The 22436-nt window shown below is 33.9% G+C and overlaps 2 protein-coding genes across 5 annotated transcripts; one reads left to right on the top strand and one right to left on the bottom strand.

Annotated features, from left to right (window-relative positions):
- Positions 1-528: 528 nt before the first annotated feature.
- LOC143917571 (kielin/chordin-like protein) lies at positions 529-10856 on the bottom strand. The gene is made up of 16 exons (XM_077439112.1): positions 10306-10856; positions 9594-9755; positions 8067-8228; positions 7836-7997; positions 7600-7758; positions 7348-7512; positions 5218-5379; positions 4978-5139; positions 4217-4378; positions 3977-4135; positions 3739-3900; positions 2478-2642; positions 2238-2399; positions 1998-2159; positions 938-1099; positions 529-853 (listed from the first exon to the last, which is right to left on the bottom strand). The coding sequence occupies exons 1-16, from the start codon at positions 10487-10489 to the stop codon at positions 693-695; spliced, it is 2613 nt and encodes an 870-aa protein (XP_077295238.1). The 5' UTR covers positions 10490-10856; the 3' UTR covers positions 529-692.
- A 2475-nt stretch (positions 10857-13331) lies between these two features.
- On the top strand, positions 13332-18853 carry park (E3 ubiquitin-protein ligase parkin). 4 transcript variants are annotated; one of them, XR_013261078.1, is made up of 13 exons: positions 13332-14211; positions 14473-14638; positions 14713-14909; positions 14977-15125; positions 15200-15277; positions 15359-15479; positions 15552-15624; positions 15697-15977; positions 16035-16352; positions 16695-16794; positions 17837-18148; positions 18223-18335; positions 18413-18617. XR_013261078.1 is itself a non-coding variant. In XM_077439110.1 (11 exons), the coding sequence occupies exons 1-11, from the start codon at positions 13951-13953 to the stop codon at positions 18492-18494; spliced, it is 1425 nt and encodes a 474-aa protein (XP_077295236.1). In that variant the 5' UTR covers positions 13332-13950; the 3' UTR covers positions 18495-18853. The 4 variants fall into 4 exon arrangements, 2 of the variants coding, with proteins under 2 accessions (XP_077295236.1, XP_077295237.1); XR_013261077.1 differs by lacking the exons at positions 16035-16352; positions 16695-16794 and having other exon boundaries at positions 15697-15805; positions 18029-18148; positions 18413-18624; XM_077439110.1 differs by lacking the exons at positions 16035-16352; positions 16695-16794 and having other exon boundaries at positions 15697-15761; positions 18029-18148; positions 18413-18853.
- The last annotated feature ends 3583 nt before the right edge of the window (positions 18854-22436 follow it).

The raw sequence follows: 22436 nt of genomic DNA, 5'->3' as shown, positions 1-22436 counted from the left end.
GTGACCCTCGGAAAAAACAAATAGGTTTGTCTACCTTTAGAGGAACAATCCCATCTAAGTTGCCAAGCCGAATAATAATAAAAAAAAAATACATAAAAAAAATATCGGATCAGTGGAGCACTACTTATTTTTATGCTCCGGCTCCGCTCCTGCTCCACGCTCCGGCTCCGCTCCTGCTCCACGCTCCGCTCCAGATATCTGTTCAAAATGTGTGTATCCTTAAGGGTTGACCGCACTTGACGGAACTGCACTGCAGCAGAACTGCGCGGCCAAATATAGTTTGTATGAAATTGTATGAGATACGCACTAATACTGGCACGACACCACGCGTCACAGTTGCCTTGTGTACCAACTTTGACGTTTTCATTTACACAGTTTAATCAAAATAATTTTTTGTCTTAAACGCAGTCATTATAATATACAAACAATCAATTGCAATAATAAGTGGAAATGAAAGTTGAATAAAATATCCTTTTCAGTAAAAAAGTAAGCCAGAGTGTACCTTGATTTTCAAGTGTAAAGGGAAATTAAAAAAAATATGCTTCCAAAAATTTACATTTTATTTACATACAAAGTAAATTTGTACAAAAAAATATCATCATAATTATAATAAATGTTTTTGCTTTTTTCAAAATATATGTACAATATGGTAAAAAAATCATTTATTTTTGAATCTTGTATTATATCACTTCTTATGGACATTGACACTCTTTGATGCATTTATTTTTGCAATCACGCACATATCCTGGCAAGCACATGCATCCGGGCTTGCAATCATCGCTGTAAGATTTGTTTTCACAAGTTGCTTGTTTACTTGGAGCACAATCGCTGTAAAATTCATTTTCTCCGCAAGCTGAAACATTTTGATATGTTAAAAAACATAATATTATACCAGAAATCAATATTTTAGGGGTGGGGAGGATGTATGATTACTTACGACACTTGGATTGCTTTATGCATTTTCCTTCATGTCTAACGTAACCTTCAATGCAACGACATTCTTTTACCCGAGAGCAAGGAGCTGGTAACGGTTCACCACACGTTCTTTCACCATATCTTGACCAAACATACTCTTCATTTGGATTTGGACATTTGGGAGCTGTGGGAAATTTAAATGTAATAATAAATTTACTTAAATTTTTAACGCTTAAAAAAAATGTCATACATACATAATATATAATATTATAAATAAACTAGTGCTGTGCCCGATGAAATATCATCGCATGGGTTATGGCATATTAAGTCATTAAATTAAAAAAAAATAAAAGAAATGTGTCGGTCCTGTGATCGATCCGCACGCGGTCGTATTTTTTTCAAATACCTTTTAAATAAATTTAATTTATATTTTATGTTTAGTATGAAAAAAAGTAAAAACTACCTACCTACTTACATAAAAACAATATAAAATTCATTAAATAAATTTTCAATAGATGGCGCTAAATGCTCAGAGACTTATTGCCCTAGCGAAAACATTATCATTAAGTATTATCATTATGTTCGTACGTTTTGTTGGCAGTGTTTTAACTGTGACGTACATACATATAATATGTACATATGTCCAAACGACTATTATAGTACGGTGAGCATTGTCTCACACAGACACACAGACACACAGAATAGCGCTATTATATACATATACGTATATGATATGTAAATTAAGCTCAAATTAAATATTTAAACTTAAATTGAAATTCATCATTAAATTTGGATTGAAAAATTAAATAGCAAAATAATTCACAATCTTGGATTATATTATTTTATACTTCTGTATATATGTATGTATGCATGAATCTATGAATGCATATTACATACATATGTATGACATATTATGCACATTCTATGCTCATTTTTACCCAAAAAAGAGCTTTTTCAATTGTAAATATGCCAAATCTTATTTACTAAGACGATAATTTGGATGGTTCATTCCTTATCTTATTTCAATCATATACCGTTGTTTTGTAATGCATAATGATTATTAGTTTAAAGACAATACTCACGACATTCACAATCCTTGATACACTTTCCAAGGTGTCTCACATATCCAGCTTTACAACGACATTCTGCAACAGGTGAACAAGGAGCAGGAGATGGCTCGTCGCAAGTCAATTCACCGTATTGGGTAACGATATACACTTCATTGGGATCCTTGCATTTCGAAGCTGAAATGCCAAATCACATAATTTAGACTGACACAAACTTCTCCCAATGCGAATCGCTTTATTAAATAAAACACTCACGGCAATCGCACTTTTTGATGCAATTTCCTTCATGTCGAACGTATCCTCTAATGCAACGACACTCTTCCACGGGAGAACAAGGATCTGGATTGCGTCCGTCGCATGTCTCCTCACCATAATAAGCGTATACATATTCCTCATTGGGTTTTTTACATTTTTCAGCTGAAATGGTAAATTATCATTGGTTATTCAAATATACTGTATACACGGCAAAATACCCTTCTATATTATAATACTTACGGCAATCACAAGCTCTGATACATATTCCTGCATCTCTTACATATCCCTTTTTACAACGACAAGCTAAGACTGAAACTTTCAAACGTGCTGGAATCAGAGCATTGCAAGTTGCATCTTCGTATTTCGTAAGGCCATAGACTTCATTTGGATCTTGGCATTTAGGAGCTGAAAGTTTATGGAATTTAGAATGAATTATGTATGTAAAATCCACTACAGAGTCGATTGGAGTACATATATTATATAAAAGTATTACATTAAAATACATTACTGGGCTATTTTTACTTGAACTTTTTTTAGTTACATATGTACTCATTTAATCCTTTGAATGCTGACCAATGCCGATCGGCGTTTTGCCAACAAATCTACAAGCCTGAAATTTTGTTTTTTTTAGTATGTATAAAATAAACAAGAATTCTACCCGCTAAGCCTTTCCAGGTAGCATTGAAAAGAAATGCATTGAACATGGGTCGTGTAATCCCTGTCAATGTTTATAAAGACTGGTTTAAACCGGAATTTCTGAATTTATAACCATAGCAGAATTTCTCGAAATCCATAACTGCTGAGTATTTTGGATTGTGGCTTGGCATTTAAATTGTGAGCATTACATTTTAACAACAATGAAGAAGACGGAACTAGTTTTGAAAAAATACATTCGTTAATAGACTTGTTTTGTTTATTTTATATTGTTGCAAGATATATTAGAGAGTCTAAACACACCTTTACAAAACTCGAAATTCTCAGCGGTAGTTATCTAGGGTAGTGATCTAAGGTTTGTTGGGATTAGCAACAATTTTTATACCTACTTTCTATTGGATTTCTAAATAATTCTAATAATTTTGGCAAAATTTTCAGCGTCACGGGATTTCAACAGAAAAGACGTCAGCATTCAAAGGGTTAAGAGATATGAGCGTTTAAAAAATGTGCAATTTTTACAGATTTTTGGCTTTTGCGGTCTTTAATTCAAAATCTAGTATTAAAAATCATTGTCATATTCGAATTCAGTGGGTCAAACTCAATAAAGATTGGTTTCGGTAATCTTTTTCTGTTGCTCAGTGTTATCAGACTGACTATTTCTATAAAGTGGTGATTTAAAACTGCTCGAAAACATTCAAATATTTAACAAACTGAGGTAAACTAGTCCTGAACCGAAAATCTACAATTACATTGAAAGTTTTGAAAAATATTTTTTATCAATCATTTGTGTCTCAATATGACATATTTCTTTACTATTAATAGTATGACACTTAGTTTATATACTTACGACAATCGCATGATTTGATGCATTTGCCTTCATGTCTCACATATCCTTCAATACAACGACACTCTGTTACAGGACTACAAGGAGCTGGATTTCGTCCGTCACATGTTTCCTCTCCTGTGGATACGGTTACGTATGCTTCTAAAGGATTACTACATTTTTCAGCTGAAAAGTTTGGAGAGCATTCGATTAATTTCTGTGCCAAGATTTAAATCTTAATAAAACATTTAAAACCACTTACGACAATCGCATTTCCTTATACATATCCCTTCATGTCTGACGTAGTTTTTTCTACAACGACATGCCGTGACTGGCTGACAAAGTTTTTTAATTCCGTCACAAGTTGCATCCTCGTATTTGGTCAGAATGTAAATTTCGTTAGGGTCACTACATTTGGGTGCTGGAATAATACAAAAAAATATATTTTTAAAATAAATCCAATTGAAAAATTTACTTGGTACCAAACATAATGCAAACTTACGACATTGTGAAGCTCTGATACACTTTCCTTCGTGTCTGACGTATCCATGGATACATCTGCATTCACGGATAGGTGTGCAAGGATCTGGTGATAGACAATTGCAAGTTGGTTCACCTGAAGTGGCAAGGACGTACTCTTCGAGGGGATCTTGGCATTTGGGTGCTGCAAAATCATAAAAGAAATATAAAATGTTCAAATAAATAGTATAACGTGAAGATATTCGCTGTCTAAGTGCATCCGGGGGGTAACAATGGAGACCCCCGAATTAACCGAACGGGACTCAGTAAGTGACCGCTAGAATTCTCAGAACCCGAGAGCGTGAGACTCACTTAAAACTGTACGTGCCTAGACAATAGATTCATAAAAGGTTCTGGAAAGCTATGGTGAGCAACTTGTCGTTTATAAGGAGGCACTTAAGCCATATCAGACTATTTTTGGAGTGAGCGCTGGCTACGTATGAACCTTCTGAATCATTCATTTAAATGATGTAAAGCGACTTTGGCCTTTCATTTGAATCCTCAAACCACCCCTACGCAACAATAGTATACTTAGATGTTTGTCGCAAAGTCTTTTTTAACAATTCGTCTTTTCGAATTCAAGTTTTTTTTAAGGTATGTTTGCCAATCACAATTTGTTTTGATCTAGTTTTGTTAGTTTAAAGGATTCGAACCCATCAGTGTATATCTCAAGGAGTACTGTAAGTACATACAATCATGACTAATATGACAAAAACTAGTATAAAAGAATCAAAATTTACTTACGACAGTTACAAGATTTTATGCATGTGCCTTCATGTCTTACATATCCTCGTTTGCAACGGCAAGCTGTTACTGGAGTGCACAAAACTGCCTCTTCTCCATCACAGTTAATATCTTCGGTGTCAGTGTAGATATACACCTCATTGGGACCTTTGCACTTTGGCGCTGATAGTAAAAAAATCAAATAAATCAATCACAATATAATAACAAATTAAATAATTTTTCAATGCAGGTATTACTTACGACAGTCACATTTCCGAATGCATTTTCCTTCGTATCTGACGTATCCGTAGATGCACCTGCACGCTTCTTCCTCCTTGCAGGTTTCACCTTCTGGACGATCACAAGTTGCGTCAGTGTAACTGGTAAGGACGTATTCTTCATTTGGATTCGGGCATTTTAATGCTAAATCGAATAAAATCAACGATTAACTACATATAACTGTGTTAAGCCACGCATAATTATTGCATAGTTGAAATGAAACCCCTATACTCGATTTCTTTATAAATTCACTAAGCAGCTATTAATAGTTTTACGTACGCCGCGGATTAAGCTAATAGAATCCCAGAGACTATGTGACCGTTCAAGGGTTATCTGTTATCGGATTAACTAAGTGCTTGCACTTACTTCCAGGATTATATCTGGACTCTAAGTGCATTTAGGCTAAACAATGACCGGTATTAGGCTTTTCTCATAATCGGTACGGGGAGACCCAATGTCGTGGAAATACATATCCGAATACGTGACTATACAACAGGTAAACAGATAAGACGTCCTGAGAGATCGACCCTTTATGTACGTAGTACGGTACGTAGGCGATATCATGTCATTCTAGACTGAGCACTGCCAGTGCGTGTATCTCCTTAATCATCAATAAACGCTGTGAAACGACTGTTGGCCTTTTACTTGGATCCTCCACCCACCCCTACGCAACAATAGTAAACCTCAAACGAATTATTCTGGATTAAAAAATAATTTACAATATTGATTTGAAAATTGACAAAAACAGTTTTGTTTTTTCGTATACTACATTTTACAAAATACTGACAAATCAGATTAATTCTAGTACCAAAAGTTATTCTTATATGAACATTTACTTTATTTGTGTATGTATGTAGTAACAATAGAAGAAGTTTTGTGATATAAACTCACTGATCACTATATCATTCTAGAAAAAGTGTGTGTGTGTGTGTGTGTGTGTGTAAGTATGCTAGTATTTTGGATTCAATTATCACCTAAGCCGCTCGATGGATGAGACTGAAATATTCATACATGTATTATTAGTGTGAAATGTATTATTTCTATAATACATTTCACACTGATATTTTTAATACAACCGGAAGTAGTACTTTTACTCTAGAGAATCGAGGCTTTTAATGTTTTTCTCAGAAACTTTTAAGTGTATAAGATTTCGTTTAAAAAACGATCGGATAAGAGATGTGAGATATAAAAAATTACCACTTACACGAAAACCATGTGAAAGGTAAAGGAAGTATGTAAAAATAGAAGTTCAGCTTAATACCAAGTAATATATAAAATTTAGAAAGGTTCCCTCAACCGAGTTGGCAGTTTACTATTGTTCGATTTTTCTTCCACTATTTTTTTCGACCCCTTAAACATGTGTGCTCCTCACGAAAAAATTCAAGTATAATCTTTGTATTACTGTGATGAAAATAAAAAATAATCATTAAAGTTAATAAGCCGAAATAACCCTGAAAGTATCAAGCTGAAAATTTATATTTGTACTAACTTAAAACTGATAAGGTTGTGGTCAGAATTCGTAAACCGGAAGTAGAATTTATTTATAACAATATTTCATTATTTTATTTTGACCTTTTAAAATTATTTTTATATTCTTGATATTTAATGTGTATAATAATTATAGTGATTTTAAGTAATAAAAAAATTTCGAACAAAATTCGACAACCGGAAGTAAAACTTTTGTCTTGTGTAAGTTTCCCTACATGTGCGCTCAATTTGTATCAAAAATGCTCTCATAACTTGCATGTGTGAACGTGTATGATGTTTAATTATCGAATTTTGTTTTGCGACATTCTTATATTCCTCAAATACATAGATAAAGTCATAGGTTGGTCACATCCGATTTTTTTTCTTGTATAAAACATGTTATGTTGACTATAACAAGGAAAGGCATAACACAAAAGATTTGGGTAAGAGATATGTATGACAATAGCAGCTAAAAAAATATTGAAATACTGGCACAATAAAGCTACTCAAAGCTACCCAAGAGATGAGATTATTTAATGGTGCTTAGAACATAGAATAGAAGCGTATTGAAGAGATCTTCATCCAATAGTCGATGGCGAACAGCTATAAATAGTCGTGATGAAGTAAAACCCAAATTATACTCACGGCAATCGCAATACTTGATGCACACGCCTTGGTTTCGCACATATCCAGATTTGCAACGACATGCATCCACGGGAGCGTAAAGTGCAACTCCTGGACCATCACAAGTAGAATCTCCAGTTTGAGTATTTACTATGTATATTTCATTAGCACCGGTACACTTTGGTGCTAAAAAAAAGTCAGGAATAGCCCTATTTAGTCTCAATATACTTTATTCCACAATATATGTACATATATATGGTACGAGATACTCACGACAATCACATTTTCTGATACACTGTCCTTCATTTCTTACATATCCTTTAATGCATCTGCAAGCTTGAACCTTACAGGTTTTAGTTGGTTGAGCATCGCATGTTTCATCAGTGTAACTAGTTACAATGTATTCCTCAAACGGGTCCGGGCATTTAGATGCTATATTAAGGAAATATAGTGAAAATATGTTGATTTAACCATAGAATCAATTTAAATTTAATCACTTAATGACTTACGGCAACTGCATGGTTTGATGCAGACTCCTTCATGTCTGACGTAGCCGGTCTTGCAACGACATGCATATTCTGCTTCGCACGATGGTGCACTTTCTCCATCACATGTCTCATCTTGGTATGCGGTATAGATGTACACTTCGTTGGCTCCAGGGCACTTACTTGCTGTAATTTGATTTAAGGATTACTTATATGTTTTATGAATGAGGTCAACTCGAGCGAAACTATACTTACGACAATCTGAACGTGGGATACATTTTCCTTCGTGTCTGACGTATCCTGTAACGCAACGGCACTCCATAACAGGATTACATGGGGGTGGCTTAGAGCCATCACAGGTTAATTCACCTGTTGTTACCAAACCGTACACTTCGAACGGATCTTGACATCTTGAAGCTGTTAATAAAAAATAAAGTTGATACAAAATCATCACATTTCTAGAAAAATGTTTCAAAAAATCAAGTCATTCTAATATTTACACATTTTACACATATACATGTATACCAGGAAGGCCTTACAGAAACATTTTACATTAACAAATCAATGGTTAAACATCCACATCAGAGACATCTATGGTTAAATTTTGTAAATTTGCAGCATTTTATAGAATTCAGCGAAATTCGATGTTGATGAAAACTCGAGATTTGCGAGAAAATTTGTAAGGTTGCCAATTTTTTGGAGCCGTTTCAATGAAAATCAGATGAATTGTCAAACCCTGGTAGGGAACGATTGACCTGGAGTCACAAATCCAAGGTCTGGCCAGCAGAAACCAATGGGATTTGAACCTGTGACCACTTTTTTCAAAGCATGATTAAAGCATGGTTAAGTAATTATGTAATTTGGTACAATACACAATTATTTCAAAAGTTTAGAACCAATCAACTTTCATTTTGCGTGAATGTACATACATAATTAAATGACTTGCTGTTATTACATTAAAATGATTCAAATGGTATACAAAATTTACCTAACTAACGTATTTTTCATAGAATGATACAATATGACAATCATTGGAATGCAAAATATTGATTGCCATAATGAATCGCTTGCGAAGTAAACCTAAGAAGAGGCCTTGTAAAAAGTAAGTAACAATTTTAAGATCAAGATGTCTTGCATTCTAAAAAAATGTAAAAAAACGTATAACTCGTCCTTTAATGTCTAGAGAATTTTAGAAGGTATGTGTTATACATACATATGTACTATATACGTATACCTATAAATATGTATAAAAATAAAATGGTGATTATATGTATTTTTATCAAAAAGCAAAAATGTAATCAATAAAAAATATTTTATGATAAAATTGTCATATTGTGATTGAAAATTTTAGCATGCCTTCTAAAATATAGTCGAAATGTCGAAAAACGTTGACGGTGTCGAATATATTTTTAAAACGTATCGATAATATAGACTGACGTATTCTGTCCCAAAAAGACATATACTCTGTATACGGTAATACGGATCTTTTTTCTCTGCTTCGACTGACTATCTATGTACACTCTTCACACAGGGCCAGAGTAGCTGGTAAACTGAAGCTGGCGACTACGGGACTACGGCAGATAAGCGATTGCCACGTGGCAAGCGGGATAAATAAACACTTCGTGTCTGTCTCTTGACGAGAAATTAACAATATACTAAATTTGATTTTTGTTTTTTTCGTTTAGGAGAGATGTGTGTGGGGAAGTTCTCCGGTTGTCCTTAAAGACGAGCTGCCACTGATAATACCCAATTTTAGACTCAAAATTAATATGTAGTACTTACGACATTCGCATAGTGTGATACATTTTCCTTCGTGTCTCACGTATCCTTTTTTACATCTACATTCGTAAACAGGACCACAGCTTCTCGGTTTTCGATCAGTACAAGTTGGATCTCCATATTTTGTATATATGTATTCTTCGTTTTCACCTGGGCATTTTTTTACTGTGAACAAAAAAATGTATGAAAATTAATTAAGTCGCTTTGCACATTTATGTATGTACTAGTTTTATGCCCGTTGAAATTTCAACGGGTGGTTTCGAAAACAAATTGATACATGATTAAAAATAAAGTTATAATACGTGTGGTAATAATTAATCGGAAGCGGAACTAAAACAGAAATCGGGAATCGGAACTGAAACAGGGATCGTTATCCGGAACTGATGGGAATCCAAAACCGGAAATGAAAAAGGAATCAGGATTTGGAACTGAAAAAGAAATCGGGATCCGGAATTGAAATAGTAATCGGGATCTGGAACTGAAACACCCCGGCCGGAAAGGAATTGATACACGAATTGGGAATTATGAATTACGAAGTGGTACGCTCCTACTTCCCATGATTATCAATAAATATATATATATATATATATATATATATATATATATATATATATATATATATATATATATATATATATATATATATATATATATATATATATATATATATATATATATATATATATATAATGTATAATTAATTTATGAAGTATACCTTCACAAACACAAGGCTTTGGAGTCGGCTTTTGCGTTGTAGTCGGACATGGAGTCGGCTTTTGCGTTATAGTCGGACATGGAGTCGGCTTGGTGCATCCACATGGAGGAAGTTTTGCTATGCTCGTTGCCGCAGCACAAGTCACTGCAGCAAAAAATAATATGAATCGTAATAATTTAGCCATCGTACCTGTATTTAATTGGAACAGTTGTCTGTATCCAGAAAATGATATGTGATGCGAATAAAAAGGTATTTATATACATGAATTGTTCAAATAATGAGACAAAAACAATCCATTTTTGAAATTAATGGCTTTGAAAATAAGTAATAAAAACTCTTCAATTCTATTGTACACATGTCTCAGTTTGTAATATATCGATCTATATTAAATATGCACAAATGCAGGTGCATTTTTATCAATAAATACGTGTCAATTCTTGTGTGATCGTTGTTTGATTTATTTAAAGCCTTTGTTTAGAGAGTTTTCGTGTGTAAATAAGATTGAAATATTGCTGTTTAATCAAAATTGTAGGAGTTTTTGAAATATGCATAGTCATATGATCATTTCATTGTGCTTCATAACATAATTTAAGACTGCGGTTGTCAAGTGTCAATAATAAAAAAGTGAACATTTAAAAAAAAAGGCCAAAATTATCTACTCTATATATATATAAATGTATGTTATATCTACATATATAAAGAAAAAAAATTTCATTTGTTTGCTATGCAAATTTAAAGTTTTTTCAATTAAGAACCACCAAATTTGATATTCATATGAATGTACATATCTATGTTCATACTACTACATATATCATAGTAATTAGTCTAACATTTCTTCTATTTTATTATATTTATACCTATACAAAACACTAGGTGAATCTTTAAGAAATTAGGTGCTTCTAGGAAACAGGTTAAGTCTAATATAATTTCAGTAGAAACAAGAAACCTTATTAAGCTTAAAGGAAACTTAGGCAGAAATAATAACAAACAAGACTACGATCTAGTAAATAAATAAATTAAAAATGAATTGCTAGGGATGATAACAGTCAGCTAATCGAAAACACTATTAAGAACAACCATGAAAAAGAGCCTGAAAAAGTGCAAACAGGATCTTTTCTTGAAAAATGAAAAATGAGTTTTGGAATCTTTAATTTAGAAAAATACATTTATTGCAAGCTTTTTTTGTTAGCGCACAGACATGCCACTTGATAGGACACTTCTAACAAGGGCTTTTGAATTGTTGCACCACATAATTTTGTGATTGTACCACTGGCATCAAATCGAGCCTTCTTTGACCTCGAGATGTTCAGACTATGACCTGCACCTTCACCACTATGCACATTGTTGAAATATTCTAACAACTTCGATGGTTTAAGATTGGATTTTGAAAACATCTTGGAACATAAGATGCATTGAGGTCGTTGTGTACCATATTTTTCTGTTGTACAAGTGAATCCGTAACCAGCATAATCGTCTTTCCACTGGAGTTTTTTTTTTGCCATGGCGGGGTTAACTACAGTCAATTAAATAATAATTAGAAAGAACGTATAAAATAATAATAATATGTACTTCAAAATTTTGCAAGAAAACTTCTTACGTTTGTGTGATCATTATATCCTATTCGAGCTTTCATCACTAAACAATTAAGTATGTATTTGTTTCTGCTTTGAAATGGTAGAAAATGTTTGCAATCGAATTTTCGTGTGTGTACACATGCTAGTCTCAAGAAGTTTTTTGCTATCTATCTATCTATCTATAGTTTTTTGCTATCTGCCACTGTGGCAAAAACAACTGTAAACGGTATACCAGTGGAGACGACGGTGTGCAAATTCTGAGAAAACTGTCGTTCTTATTTGCGAGAAATGAGAAGAGAGCTTGACGCGATATCCTGCCATAAATTATATTATTTTTGTTATAGCTATTCGCTAAGCTAAGCGCTTTCGTCACGAAAAAAAATAATTAAAATAGTTTTCAAATATCACAAAACAAAATTTGTTTTGTTAGAAACGCCTCCCGCACCCCCTGACATGCCTTCTTGAAACCCATGAAGTGCGCGCACTCCCGGTTAAGAACCACTGATTTAAATACCTAGGATTCAGCTGACCTACTAACAGAGTAGCAGAGCTGAACAGGGAAAGTAGGATTAAAAATTAGCGTAGATAAGACCAAACTAATGTTACATAGTTATTGCATACCTGATAGCATTTCATTAGATGATAAAGTAGTAGAAGTAGTAAATAATTATTTATATTTAGGTCAAATAATAGGGGTTTGGTACAAACGATCGAAAAGCGCCAGACAGACTGAACCACAGATTAACTGGATGGCTGCTTTAAACGCAATTCTCGACTTCACGAATGAAAAATTTCTAATGAAACCTTTCGATGTGCACAGAAGCAATTATTAAAATTGAGTTGGATCTTTCTGGCGAGTTTAATAAGGCCAAATTTGGAATCCGTATGAAGCAAACTACTCTCTTATTATCGAAAAAGTGCAAAAAGCATTTCTTCGTTTTCTTTATAAAAAAGAGTATGGGTACTACCCATATCTCTATCCTACTCCTTTCCTTTTGGGCATGCTTGGGTATAATTCCCTTGAACTTCGGAGAAACTTCTCGTTAATTCGTTTCGTTCTCCAGCTATTGCGTGGTAATACGTCATGCCCGTTGTTGCTGGAACAGTTGGGACTTTATGTCCCTAATAATTATGTGCGTGGTAGACATCATCATTTGATAGTTGTACCTGCTGCTCGCACAGTTCTTTTTCGAATGGCTCCTATTCCAAGAGCTATTCGACTTCTCAATGAAATCGTTGCTGCTGTCCCTGAATGTGATATTTTCCACCTTGGGGAGCGTAGATTATCGGATATTATTTTTAAATATTTATCTGGTAACCTGCGCTCATCATTACTTTCTTAATTTGATTGTGATGTATGAGTGGAATCTTAATCTACTCTCTTCCATTTGGGCCTCACTGTGATTTTATTTTTTATTCATATTTTGTTTTATTTTATTTTATTTTTTCTTTCTCCTTTGTACATTTTTATATACTATTTTAATTTTGTTCAGTGTAAACAACGAATGGGATTTATGGATTTTATTTTTGATTTTTACACTTTTGTTATTTTTTTTTTCTCTCTGAATGATGTATTATTTTCCTTTTGTTACTTTTTTATTATTATTTTATTTTACCATGTTTTCTGCTTTTGCTTTTTTTCCTTTATTTACAGTTTACTTGTTTTTATATATTTTTCAAATGTAGGCCATTGTGGCGCATTAGGTTCTTCCTGTAATGCCACAATGGTCCAAAACTATTAAATAAATAATATATTTGGTAAAATTGCACATGAAATAACAAATTTTCAATATATAAGAATATTCGCACAGCATCTGTACAAACATTGCCTTAGTAGTGTTTATACATATGTAATCTAGTTATAGCATAATTTACGACTGTAGATCACTTCGATATAGTTTATTTTAAACTTACGTACAAAGTTGCACTTGTCCAGTTCCAATAATAATTACAATTGTAATAATTTTATATTGAAAATTTCCCTTGCGAAATATTAAATTCATAATGGTACAAGTGGAATATGTAAGTTGGCAACCATGCGCGATCAAACGTCAGTTTGACAGCGACGGTAATGTCGGCTGTTTTGACCCTCGTGAAAGGGTGTTTTCAGTGGATTTTCAGGTTGCTAACCGGTAGACTATCAGCCGTGGAGCCTTCTTCGACGTTGGTGGTGGTGGTGGTGAGTGAAGGTCGTCACCTGCCTCAGAAGCTGCCCGCTGATTGGGATGTTTTGCAGCTGAAACAGGCTGTGGCGCCAAAATTCGGCCTTCGCCACACACAGCTGGACATTGTATTGGCTGGAAAGCGTCTCAACAACTCCACACTCATTCAGGTAAAGATAATCTACTAATACTATAGTGTGCCTGAAATCTAAAGAGGTTATGTATAAAAATAAATTTCAGTATATTTATATACTTAGATGGGTGATTTCATTAGATGTAATTTGCAAATGTGCAATTATTAATCTTTCATTGTTGCTACTTATTATCAACATACAACGCATCATCAACCGTCACGTTGTAAATATGTAATTGATTTATGAATTAAATACAAAATTTCCGGTGATTTATGTTTCCTTTGAACTGATTTCCAGGACTGTGATCTCGGTCCTCAGACCATATTACATGCCGTGAAATTAAAGAAAAATGAAAATCAATCCCCAACCGTACAGGAAGACGATGAAGGCTCCAAACCGCTGTCAGAAACACTTTTAGATCTGCAATTGAACGATGAAGAACGTAGAAATCTTCCCGATTCAGGTATTTAAACTAAAATGGCACGTATAACAATTAAATATCATCAACACATCGATAATATTCATTCCATTATCTAGAAAAGGCGAAAGTCAAAGCACACTTTTACGTATCATGCAACACTTGCAACAAAATGCAAGAGGGAAAACTTAGAGTCCGTTGCAAAACATGCAAAATTGGTGCATTCACAGTCCACGCCGATCCGCAATCATGGCAAGATGTGCTAGAGCCGAACCAAATCACCGGAGAATGTTTAAATGAACCAAGCTGCTCTGTGGTACAGTTTATGAAAATATAAAACATATAAAACTTCATACAAAAATTAATTTTAATTATCATTCTAGATTCATCACAACATCGGTCCAACATATGCCGAGTTTTACTTCAAATGCACCAAACATGTATCCGAAGGGGAAAAAGATTCATCAGTTCCACTGTATCTGATCAAAGCCAACATTAAAGATATTCCGTGCTTAGCGTGCTCTGACGTTAGGTAACTTTTTCAAATAAAGCATATTTAAACCATCTCGCTTATAAGTATGTACAAATAATTTTATTTACTTTCAGCGAAACCGTCTTAGTCTTTCCGTGTGATTGTGGTCACGTCACATGCTTAGAATGCTTCCGACATTATTGTACATCCAGGTTATAACTCAAAACTTACATATAATATGTAGTATACATTACAATAATGTAAATTGTTATAAATAAATATAACTTCCGTAGATTAAGCAGTAGGGAATTTCTATTTCATCCGCAGTTTGGCTATACGCTATCATGTCCTGCGGGATGTGAAAACTCATTCATTAAAGAAACTCATCATTTCAAGTTGTTAACCGATAATCAGGTAACGTTTATGAATTTAAATCAATTTCTTATAGTAAAATCCTATATATTTAATATGTATAATACGTTTTAGTATAAACAATACCAAAGATTTGCAGCTGAAGAATACGTACTACAATCTGGAGGAGTGTTGTGTCCTCAACCGGGTATAAATCATTAAATTTTCATTTAAAATATGTAAGATTGGTTATAAATATACCTTTTTATTATTTGTTTAGGTTGCGGATCTGGAATATTGATTGATCCTCATTGCACTAAAATCACTTGTATTCATGGATGTGGTGTTAGTTTAATTATATCATTTCTATCGTACATTAAATATACACGGTAGGACAGAAACAATTATACGATTAATATCATAAAGAATGTGCACTTTAAATTGAGAAATAAATACTCACTTACTAAATAAAAGCAAACCACAAGATAGTATTATGATATACCACAAATAGGATATTATTACACTCGGCACGTTGTCGAACATTGTCCATCATTTTCCTCAGCATAATCTCTGAAACTCAATACATTTACGCTCTTCAATTTATTCTTCAACTCTTAGATATGTAGTCTGAAATTAATGAGTATACACTTTTTCTTTCAAATTATCACATTGTCTCCTTTAAATCTGATAATCATGGAAACCAGACATCGTCTCCAAAACGAGATATAAAGGTCTATTCATACTATCAAGCACTGCAAGACATATACACGGAAAAGACTTATATTCATACTATACAGCATTTCACGTTCAGACATGTGCAAAGCAAAATCGGCTTACATATATCAGTAGCGTCGCTAGGCCCTTACAGGGAGTGCGGTCTGCACCGGTTGACACCAAATTCTTCAAATTAAAAAACACTCATTCGACATATTCGTTGTATGACGGTCCTCGAGCAGCTACACGCCTCATTGCAATTTCTGTATATATACAGCTTTCTGGATATATACAGCTTTCTGTATATATACAGCTTTCTTTATATATACAGCTTTATGTATATATACAGCTTTATGTATATATACAGCTTTCTTTATATATACAGCTTTATGTATATATACAGCTTTATGTATATATACAGCTTTCTGTATATATACAGTAAGCTGTTTATATACAGTTTCTGTATTTATACAGCTTTCATGAAATCCGTCTGGTGCAGCTATATATATCATAAAATATGAACCATAATTGCATATATATACATTACATAGCGCGATGATACAGTCAATATTGTCACAGAATGACGTTTCTGAAAATATTCAAATGCGCATGCGCACTTAAGTTTGTATATGTACGTGCACTCGCTACTATGACGTCACTTCGTGTGTGAATATTTCCACAGTAGCCAAAGAAAATCGGGTTTGCTTGATACGTTACGGTGACATGTACTGCTGTATAATATTAATAGATTTTGTCGGCTACTGCTGCTATGTCTACGCCACGTACACACTACGGAACATATAAATGTGTCCATATATGTAGAATGTACCAAAGAATACTGCTGTTTACTTGCAGCCGGTCTGGGATCTTTAAGGTATATTCTTACTGGCACAGCACAGACCGGCAACTCCGCATTAACAGCAGTACGAAAAGGATTCTTTGGTACATTCTACAGCTTTTATGGTCCCGAATCAAGATCAGTGATCTCATCTTTTTCACCATAATGCAAAAGTCGTACGATGGCATCATCGCACTCTTGTACAGATATACAAATGAAATTATCTTCGCTCACACAAGGGCAACGACCCAATTCGACTCGCTTTATATATATACCATCTCGAGTCCGTAGAGACTTCCAGAAGCATGGACTATGGTCGTATGTGTGGTTACGATTTCAAGTCACACTGTTTGCTGCTGGCCAGACCTTGGTATATGAACAGGTCGGTCGTTTCCTATCAGAGTTTGTCAATTTTTCTGATTTTCATTGAAACAATTCCTGCAAAATTAGCTTTCCCTCTCCCATTTCTATCGCAAAATCTTGAGTTATTGTGTTATATCTCAAGGTTCGCTAGATTTCTCTCCATAGATGTTTCTGTGGATGATTATTGTATAAAAATTCGTATTGTAGTATATAAATATTTGTTGTTCGTATTGTATACAATGTTTGCAATGCACTTTACTATGTTTGACCATGGATGTCATGAATAATTTCGAATTATGTAATATGTAATTATGTATTAATATACAATTTGGTGTGTTTCTTGATCTGTATAGTACAATCGTCGCATTGGAGCAGTCTGTAATGACGAGCGTATACATTCATGTGACTGTGTCCTTATAGAATATACCAAAGAACACTTTCTGTACTTGCTGGTTACGTACTTGCAGTTGTCGGTCTGTGCTGTGCTAATATGAATAGACCTTAGCGCGTTGTACTTCCGTCTGGTAGAGAAAAAATGACTTTGGCGTAATGCTATCCAATTTTGTTTACTTTTATTAGGCCACTGAATATTTACTTTGCAATGAAAGTGTTCATTTTCAAGTTGCTTTCTTATCGTCTATTTGTTTCCTCCCCACCGTACATATTCCAATACTGTTTTTTTTTGTTAAAAATGCAGTATGTATTCTGTATAAAATGTCGGCAAGGATATCACATTGGAGAATGTAGTGACACCCTTGACAATGGTGACTGCGGAGGACCTTCCAATTACAACATAGATCCTTCCAAAGCCATTGAGGTTTAATGATATTCAATTGGTTTTATAAAAGTAAGACGTGTTTTGAACTTGTATATATTGTGAGACGTTTTCAGGCATGTTGGGATCTCGCTAGCAAGACGACAATTCGCATCATCAGCAAACCTTGTCCTAAATGTCGCACCCCAACCGAAAGAGACGGAGGCTGTATGCACATTGTCTGCGTGAGGTAAAACTAAAAATTGTATATATTTACTTCTGAATGAAATTTTATAATATAAAGCGTTTTCTCTTTTTCAAATACAGATCTGGTTGTAGTTTTGAATGGTGTTGGGTCTGCCAGACTCAGTGGACCAGAGAGTGTATGGGCGCTCATTGGTTCGGTTGAAAATTTTAGTTTCTAATCATTTGATTAGATATTAAATCTAATGGTGCTATTTAAATTAATAAGATTTGTTTTATGTCGTTATTCATTCGTGTATGTAGATTTGAATACAAATAAAAATACTCGAAATAATTACTCAGTATTATTTAATATGGATTAAACTTTAGGATTGCTTCTAATTCAATCGAAAAAATCAACAATATTAGACCACTTAGTTTTTTCCTCTTCTCGAGATTTGTATTATGTACACAAGAAAATAAAATCAACAAATTTTAATAAAAACAAAGCAGTAATTATTTATTAATTGAAACAAGAACAGTAAAAAATAAACGAAAATAGGAATAAAAACAATTTTAAACATCAATTTGTATTTTATATTAGATTTGGCCTTCTGCAAGACTACTTTATTTTTTAGTACATAATAATATGATACATTTGGCAACAATTGAAATCATAGTTTTCAATGCATTGTAGAATACTTTTAACTACATCTATAGAAAGGCTATTTCTTTAATCAGTCCAATGAATTTTCACTAACGAGAAAATATGGCCTGGTATGGAGAAAATATACTCGCCATTATGGCCTAGTATGGAGAAAATATACACGCACATTCGATATAAATCTTTATATTGTTCGGGAAATTCCATTTTTATTTGCGGAAATATAACTACCCATTTTTCTGCAGCTATTTTTCCATCCCAATTTGGAGATTGTAATTCTCTTGTTGATAAATTGTTTATGCAACAAATCGATTGAACAAATATGTGTCATTACAAGCCTCTTCTATGTATGTTTCACTTCTGAAAAGATTGAGCTAAAATTCCTACAGTCTTCAAATCGTTTTGAAACTTTACGATTTGGAGCAGTCTGGTCATTTCTTATAATATCTTTCGTATTTAAATATTCAACTGTTTTTTCAATATCTGACCATTCTGGTATTTTTTCCAAGTTCATCCAGGAATAAGCAGAATATTTTTTTTATAGCATTATGTATTGTTTCAAATAATCTGTCAATGTTTCATAAATATTTGCTAATTCTTTGTTAAATCCATCAATTTGTCCCTTTGAAATTATTCATGCATAATAGAAAAATTTGAAAACTGGGACTTTTGGGAGTCCCGAAAGGTTCGTTCGGGACACTGGGACATGGGTTCGGTGATTACTGGTCACAAATTACTCGTCACAAAGTCACTAAAATCTCTATAACGGAACATCTGGCAGCCGAAAACTCCATCATACTAACGATAACTATCATAGTAACGAGAACTTGAGTGCCAAATATTGTGTATTCGCGATTTTCATGGCAAAAATTGTCTTTGTGACCACCCCAATGTGACGAATAGTCCAATTACCGGAACATGAGGCTTAAAACCTGTGACAATCCCGATTAATCGGGACACCTGGCAACCCTAACTAAATATATGTAATTGCATGTGGCTATTTGTATATACACTATACAAATAGTCGATTTGGGTATCACTTTTGATCCTCAGCTCACCTTTCACAACCATATCAAAAAAGTCGCTGACGTTTCCTTTCGTCGACTTGGATTTGTTTTGAGATATGCAAGATAATTCTCCAATCCTTTGTCTTCTCGCTTGCTTTTCAATTCGCTTGTGAGAAGTAAGCTAGAGTATAATGCGATTGTGTGGAATCCGCATGAAGCAAATTACTCTCTGATGATTGAGAAAGTGCAAAAAGTATTTCTTCGTTTCCTATATAGGAAAGAATATGGGTATTACCCATATCTCTACCCCACTCCTTTCCTTTTGGGCATGCTTGGGTATAATTCCCTTGAACTTCGGAGAAACTTCTCATTAATTCGTTTCGTTCTCCTGCTCTTACGTGGTAATACGTCATGCCCGTTGTTGCTGGAGCAGTTGGGGCTTTATGTCCCTATTCACTATGTGCGTGGTAGACATCATCATTTGCTGGCTGTACCTCCTGCCCGCACAGTCCTTTTTCGAATGGCTCCTATTCCAAGAGCTATCCGACTTCTTAATGAAATCGTTGCTGCCGAGACTGAATGTGATATTTTCCACCTTAGTGAGCGTAAATTGTCGGAAATTACTCTAACCCATTTATCTGGTAGTCTGCGCTCATCATTGTTTTCATGATTGATTGTGATTTATGAGTGAAATTTTGATTAACTCTCTTCCATTTGGGCCTTACAGGGATGTTTTGTATTTGTAGTTGTTTCTTACATATTTATTGAAACTGGCTGTAGGTGCAAGGCATTCCTTATGCTATATTTTATTTGATATTTTTACTTTATCTGTTATTATAAATGCTATTTTTTATGTATGTATGGATGTATTTATGTTTATGTTTAATTGTTATTTTGTTTTTTTTCTTTTTTGTGTTATATTTTTTGACCATTGTGGCGCTTTAGGAATTCCTGTTATGCCACAATGGTCTGTTTAAAATAAATAAATAAAATAAATAAATAAATACAGTATCGACGAATTATTGACTATTTGTACATATAGTATCGACGAATTATAGCAGTGCAAAAAAACATCAAATAAGTGATATTGAATCGAATCTTAGTATTGAATACGGTTTTTGAACAGTTTTGTTGACTTTTAAAAAGTTTATACCAAACGCCACTTTTGCTGTCAAATGTTGCGCTTTTAGGTTATGTGCAACGGCCGAAGGAAAAGTTTCTTAATCGACTTTAAATTTCTAATCTTATAATTTATTAATCTTAAATCCTAATTCTTATAATCTCCTTATGTATTATGTACTGTATGTACAGATAGCCAATAATTCGTCGATACTGTATGTACAAATTGTCAATAATTCGTCGATACTGTATGTACAAATTGTCAATAATTCGTCGATACTGTATGTACAAATAGCCAAATTCTATGTAATTTATTTAATACTAATTTTATTCTGAAACAGTATGAAAGTCTTGGACTCCGAAAAGAAATTCTCATTTGCAGTAAATCTTATCAACTCATAGAAATAGCATCATGTACATTTACAACGAAACAAATAGTGTTTCCATCCAATAGGTAAGTATTTGTCGCTTAATATCAGCAAAAAAAAGTTTCTATAAAAAGCAAAGATATTATTTAATTAATGGTGTGATGAGACGATGACGCAGCGAATGGTAAAATAAGAATGTCAGCTGAAATAGAAGATAACGAAAAGAGTAGAGCCACGTCAATTGTCGAGTCTCGCGGAACCCACTTGTGACGGTCACGGTCAACATTTGAATACAACGTAGGGTGACTAATCGTTAGAGGTAAAGTAAGACTGTTTGCATAACTGCATAACTGCAACACATGACCTCTAGACAAATATCCATAAAAGCGCGTCAGGTTAAGAATGTACAAGAATAATACCACACACAACAAATGACCTCATCACACAGCTGTGTCGCGCGACCCCCAAATAATGACATTTGAACACGGCCGCATATCGAACTAAAGTATATAAACTAGCGCACCAGCCCCAGACGCCAAAGTGAGCCTCAGGAGTTCAGCCAGCCTACTTCTCTGAAGTCAAGCAACTAGCTCCTTCGTACATAAAATAATACAAACTTGTATTCTAAACCAATAAAGAAACTTTTTTCAAACACAAACATGTTTCCATAGGCCCGGACACTGGTCAAATATATTCTCGCTCTATAGTACCTTGATTTATTTTTCTCTTAAGAGGGCTGGACAGCAGCGCCTTGTCCATACAAACGTACTGTACTTCTCCCTTCCTCAATTATGGCACTAGAGAAATTATTTTTTAATATGCTATGGATATCCACCATTGGGGTGCATCTATCGTTTAATTTTTTGATTAATTATTTTTTATAGGAGCTAGGAGCCGCCAAACATCTATAAAATCGCCTCTTTTTTACACCCACGAAACGAGTCCAGCGTGCTTATTTAACGGTCGATTTAAAAAAAAAATACGCCAATAGATGCACTGAAAGTATCTTT

Source organism: Arctopsyche grandis, chromosome 10 (assembly GCF_051622035.1).
Source record: "Arctopsyche grandis isolate Sample6627 chromosome 10, ASM5162203v2, whole genome shotgun sequence".
In the NCBI taxonomy this organism is placed as follows: Eukaryota; Metazoa; Arthropoda; class Insecta; order Trichoptera; family Hydropsychidae; genus Arctopsyche; species Arctopsyche grandis.
The sequence above is the reverse complement of the archived record's forward strand: the minus strand, read 5'-3'. Positions and strand labels throughout refer to the sequence as shown.

Excerpts from the sequence above, each read along its gene's own strand:
- park (XM_077439110.1), top strand. The coding sequence starts at position 13,951 with ATGTCGGCTGTTTTGACCCTCGTGAAAGGGTGTTTTCAGTGGATTTTC. Across the intron at positions 15,278-15,358 it reads CGACATTATTGTACATCCAG|ATTAAGCAGTAGGGAATTTC; the intron begins GTTATAACTCAA and ends TAACTTCCGTAG. Across the intron at positions 18,336-18,412 it reads ATGCACATTGTCTGCGTGAG|ATCTGGTTGTAGTTTTGAAT; the intron begins GTAAAACTAAAA and ends TTTCAAATACAG.
- LOC143917571 (XM_077439112.1), bottom strand. The coding sequence starts at position 10,489 with ATGGCTAAATTATTACGATTCATATTATTTTTTGCTGCAGTGACTTGT. Across the intron at positions 2,400-2,477 it reads TATCAGAGCTTGTGATTGCC|CTGAAAAATGTAAAAAACCC; the intron begins GTAAGTATTATA and ends TTACCATTTCAG. Across the intron at positions 1,100-1,997 it reads TATCAAGGATTGTGAATGTC|CTCCCAAATGTCCAAATCCA; the intron begins GTGAGTATTGTC and ends AATTTCCCACAG.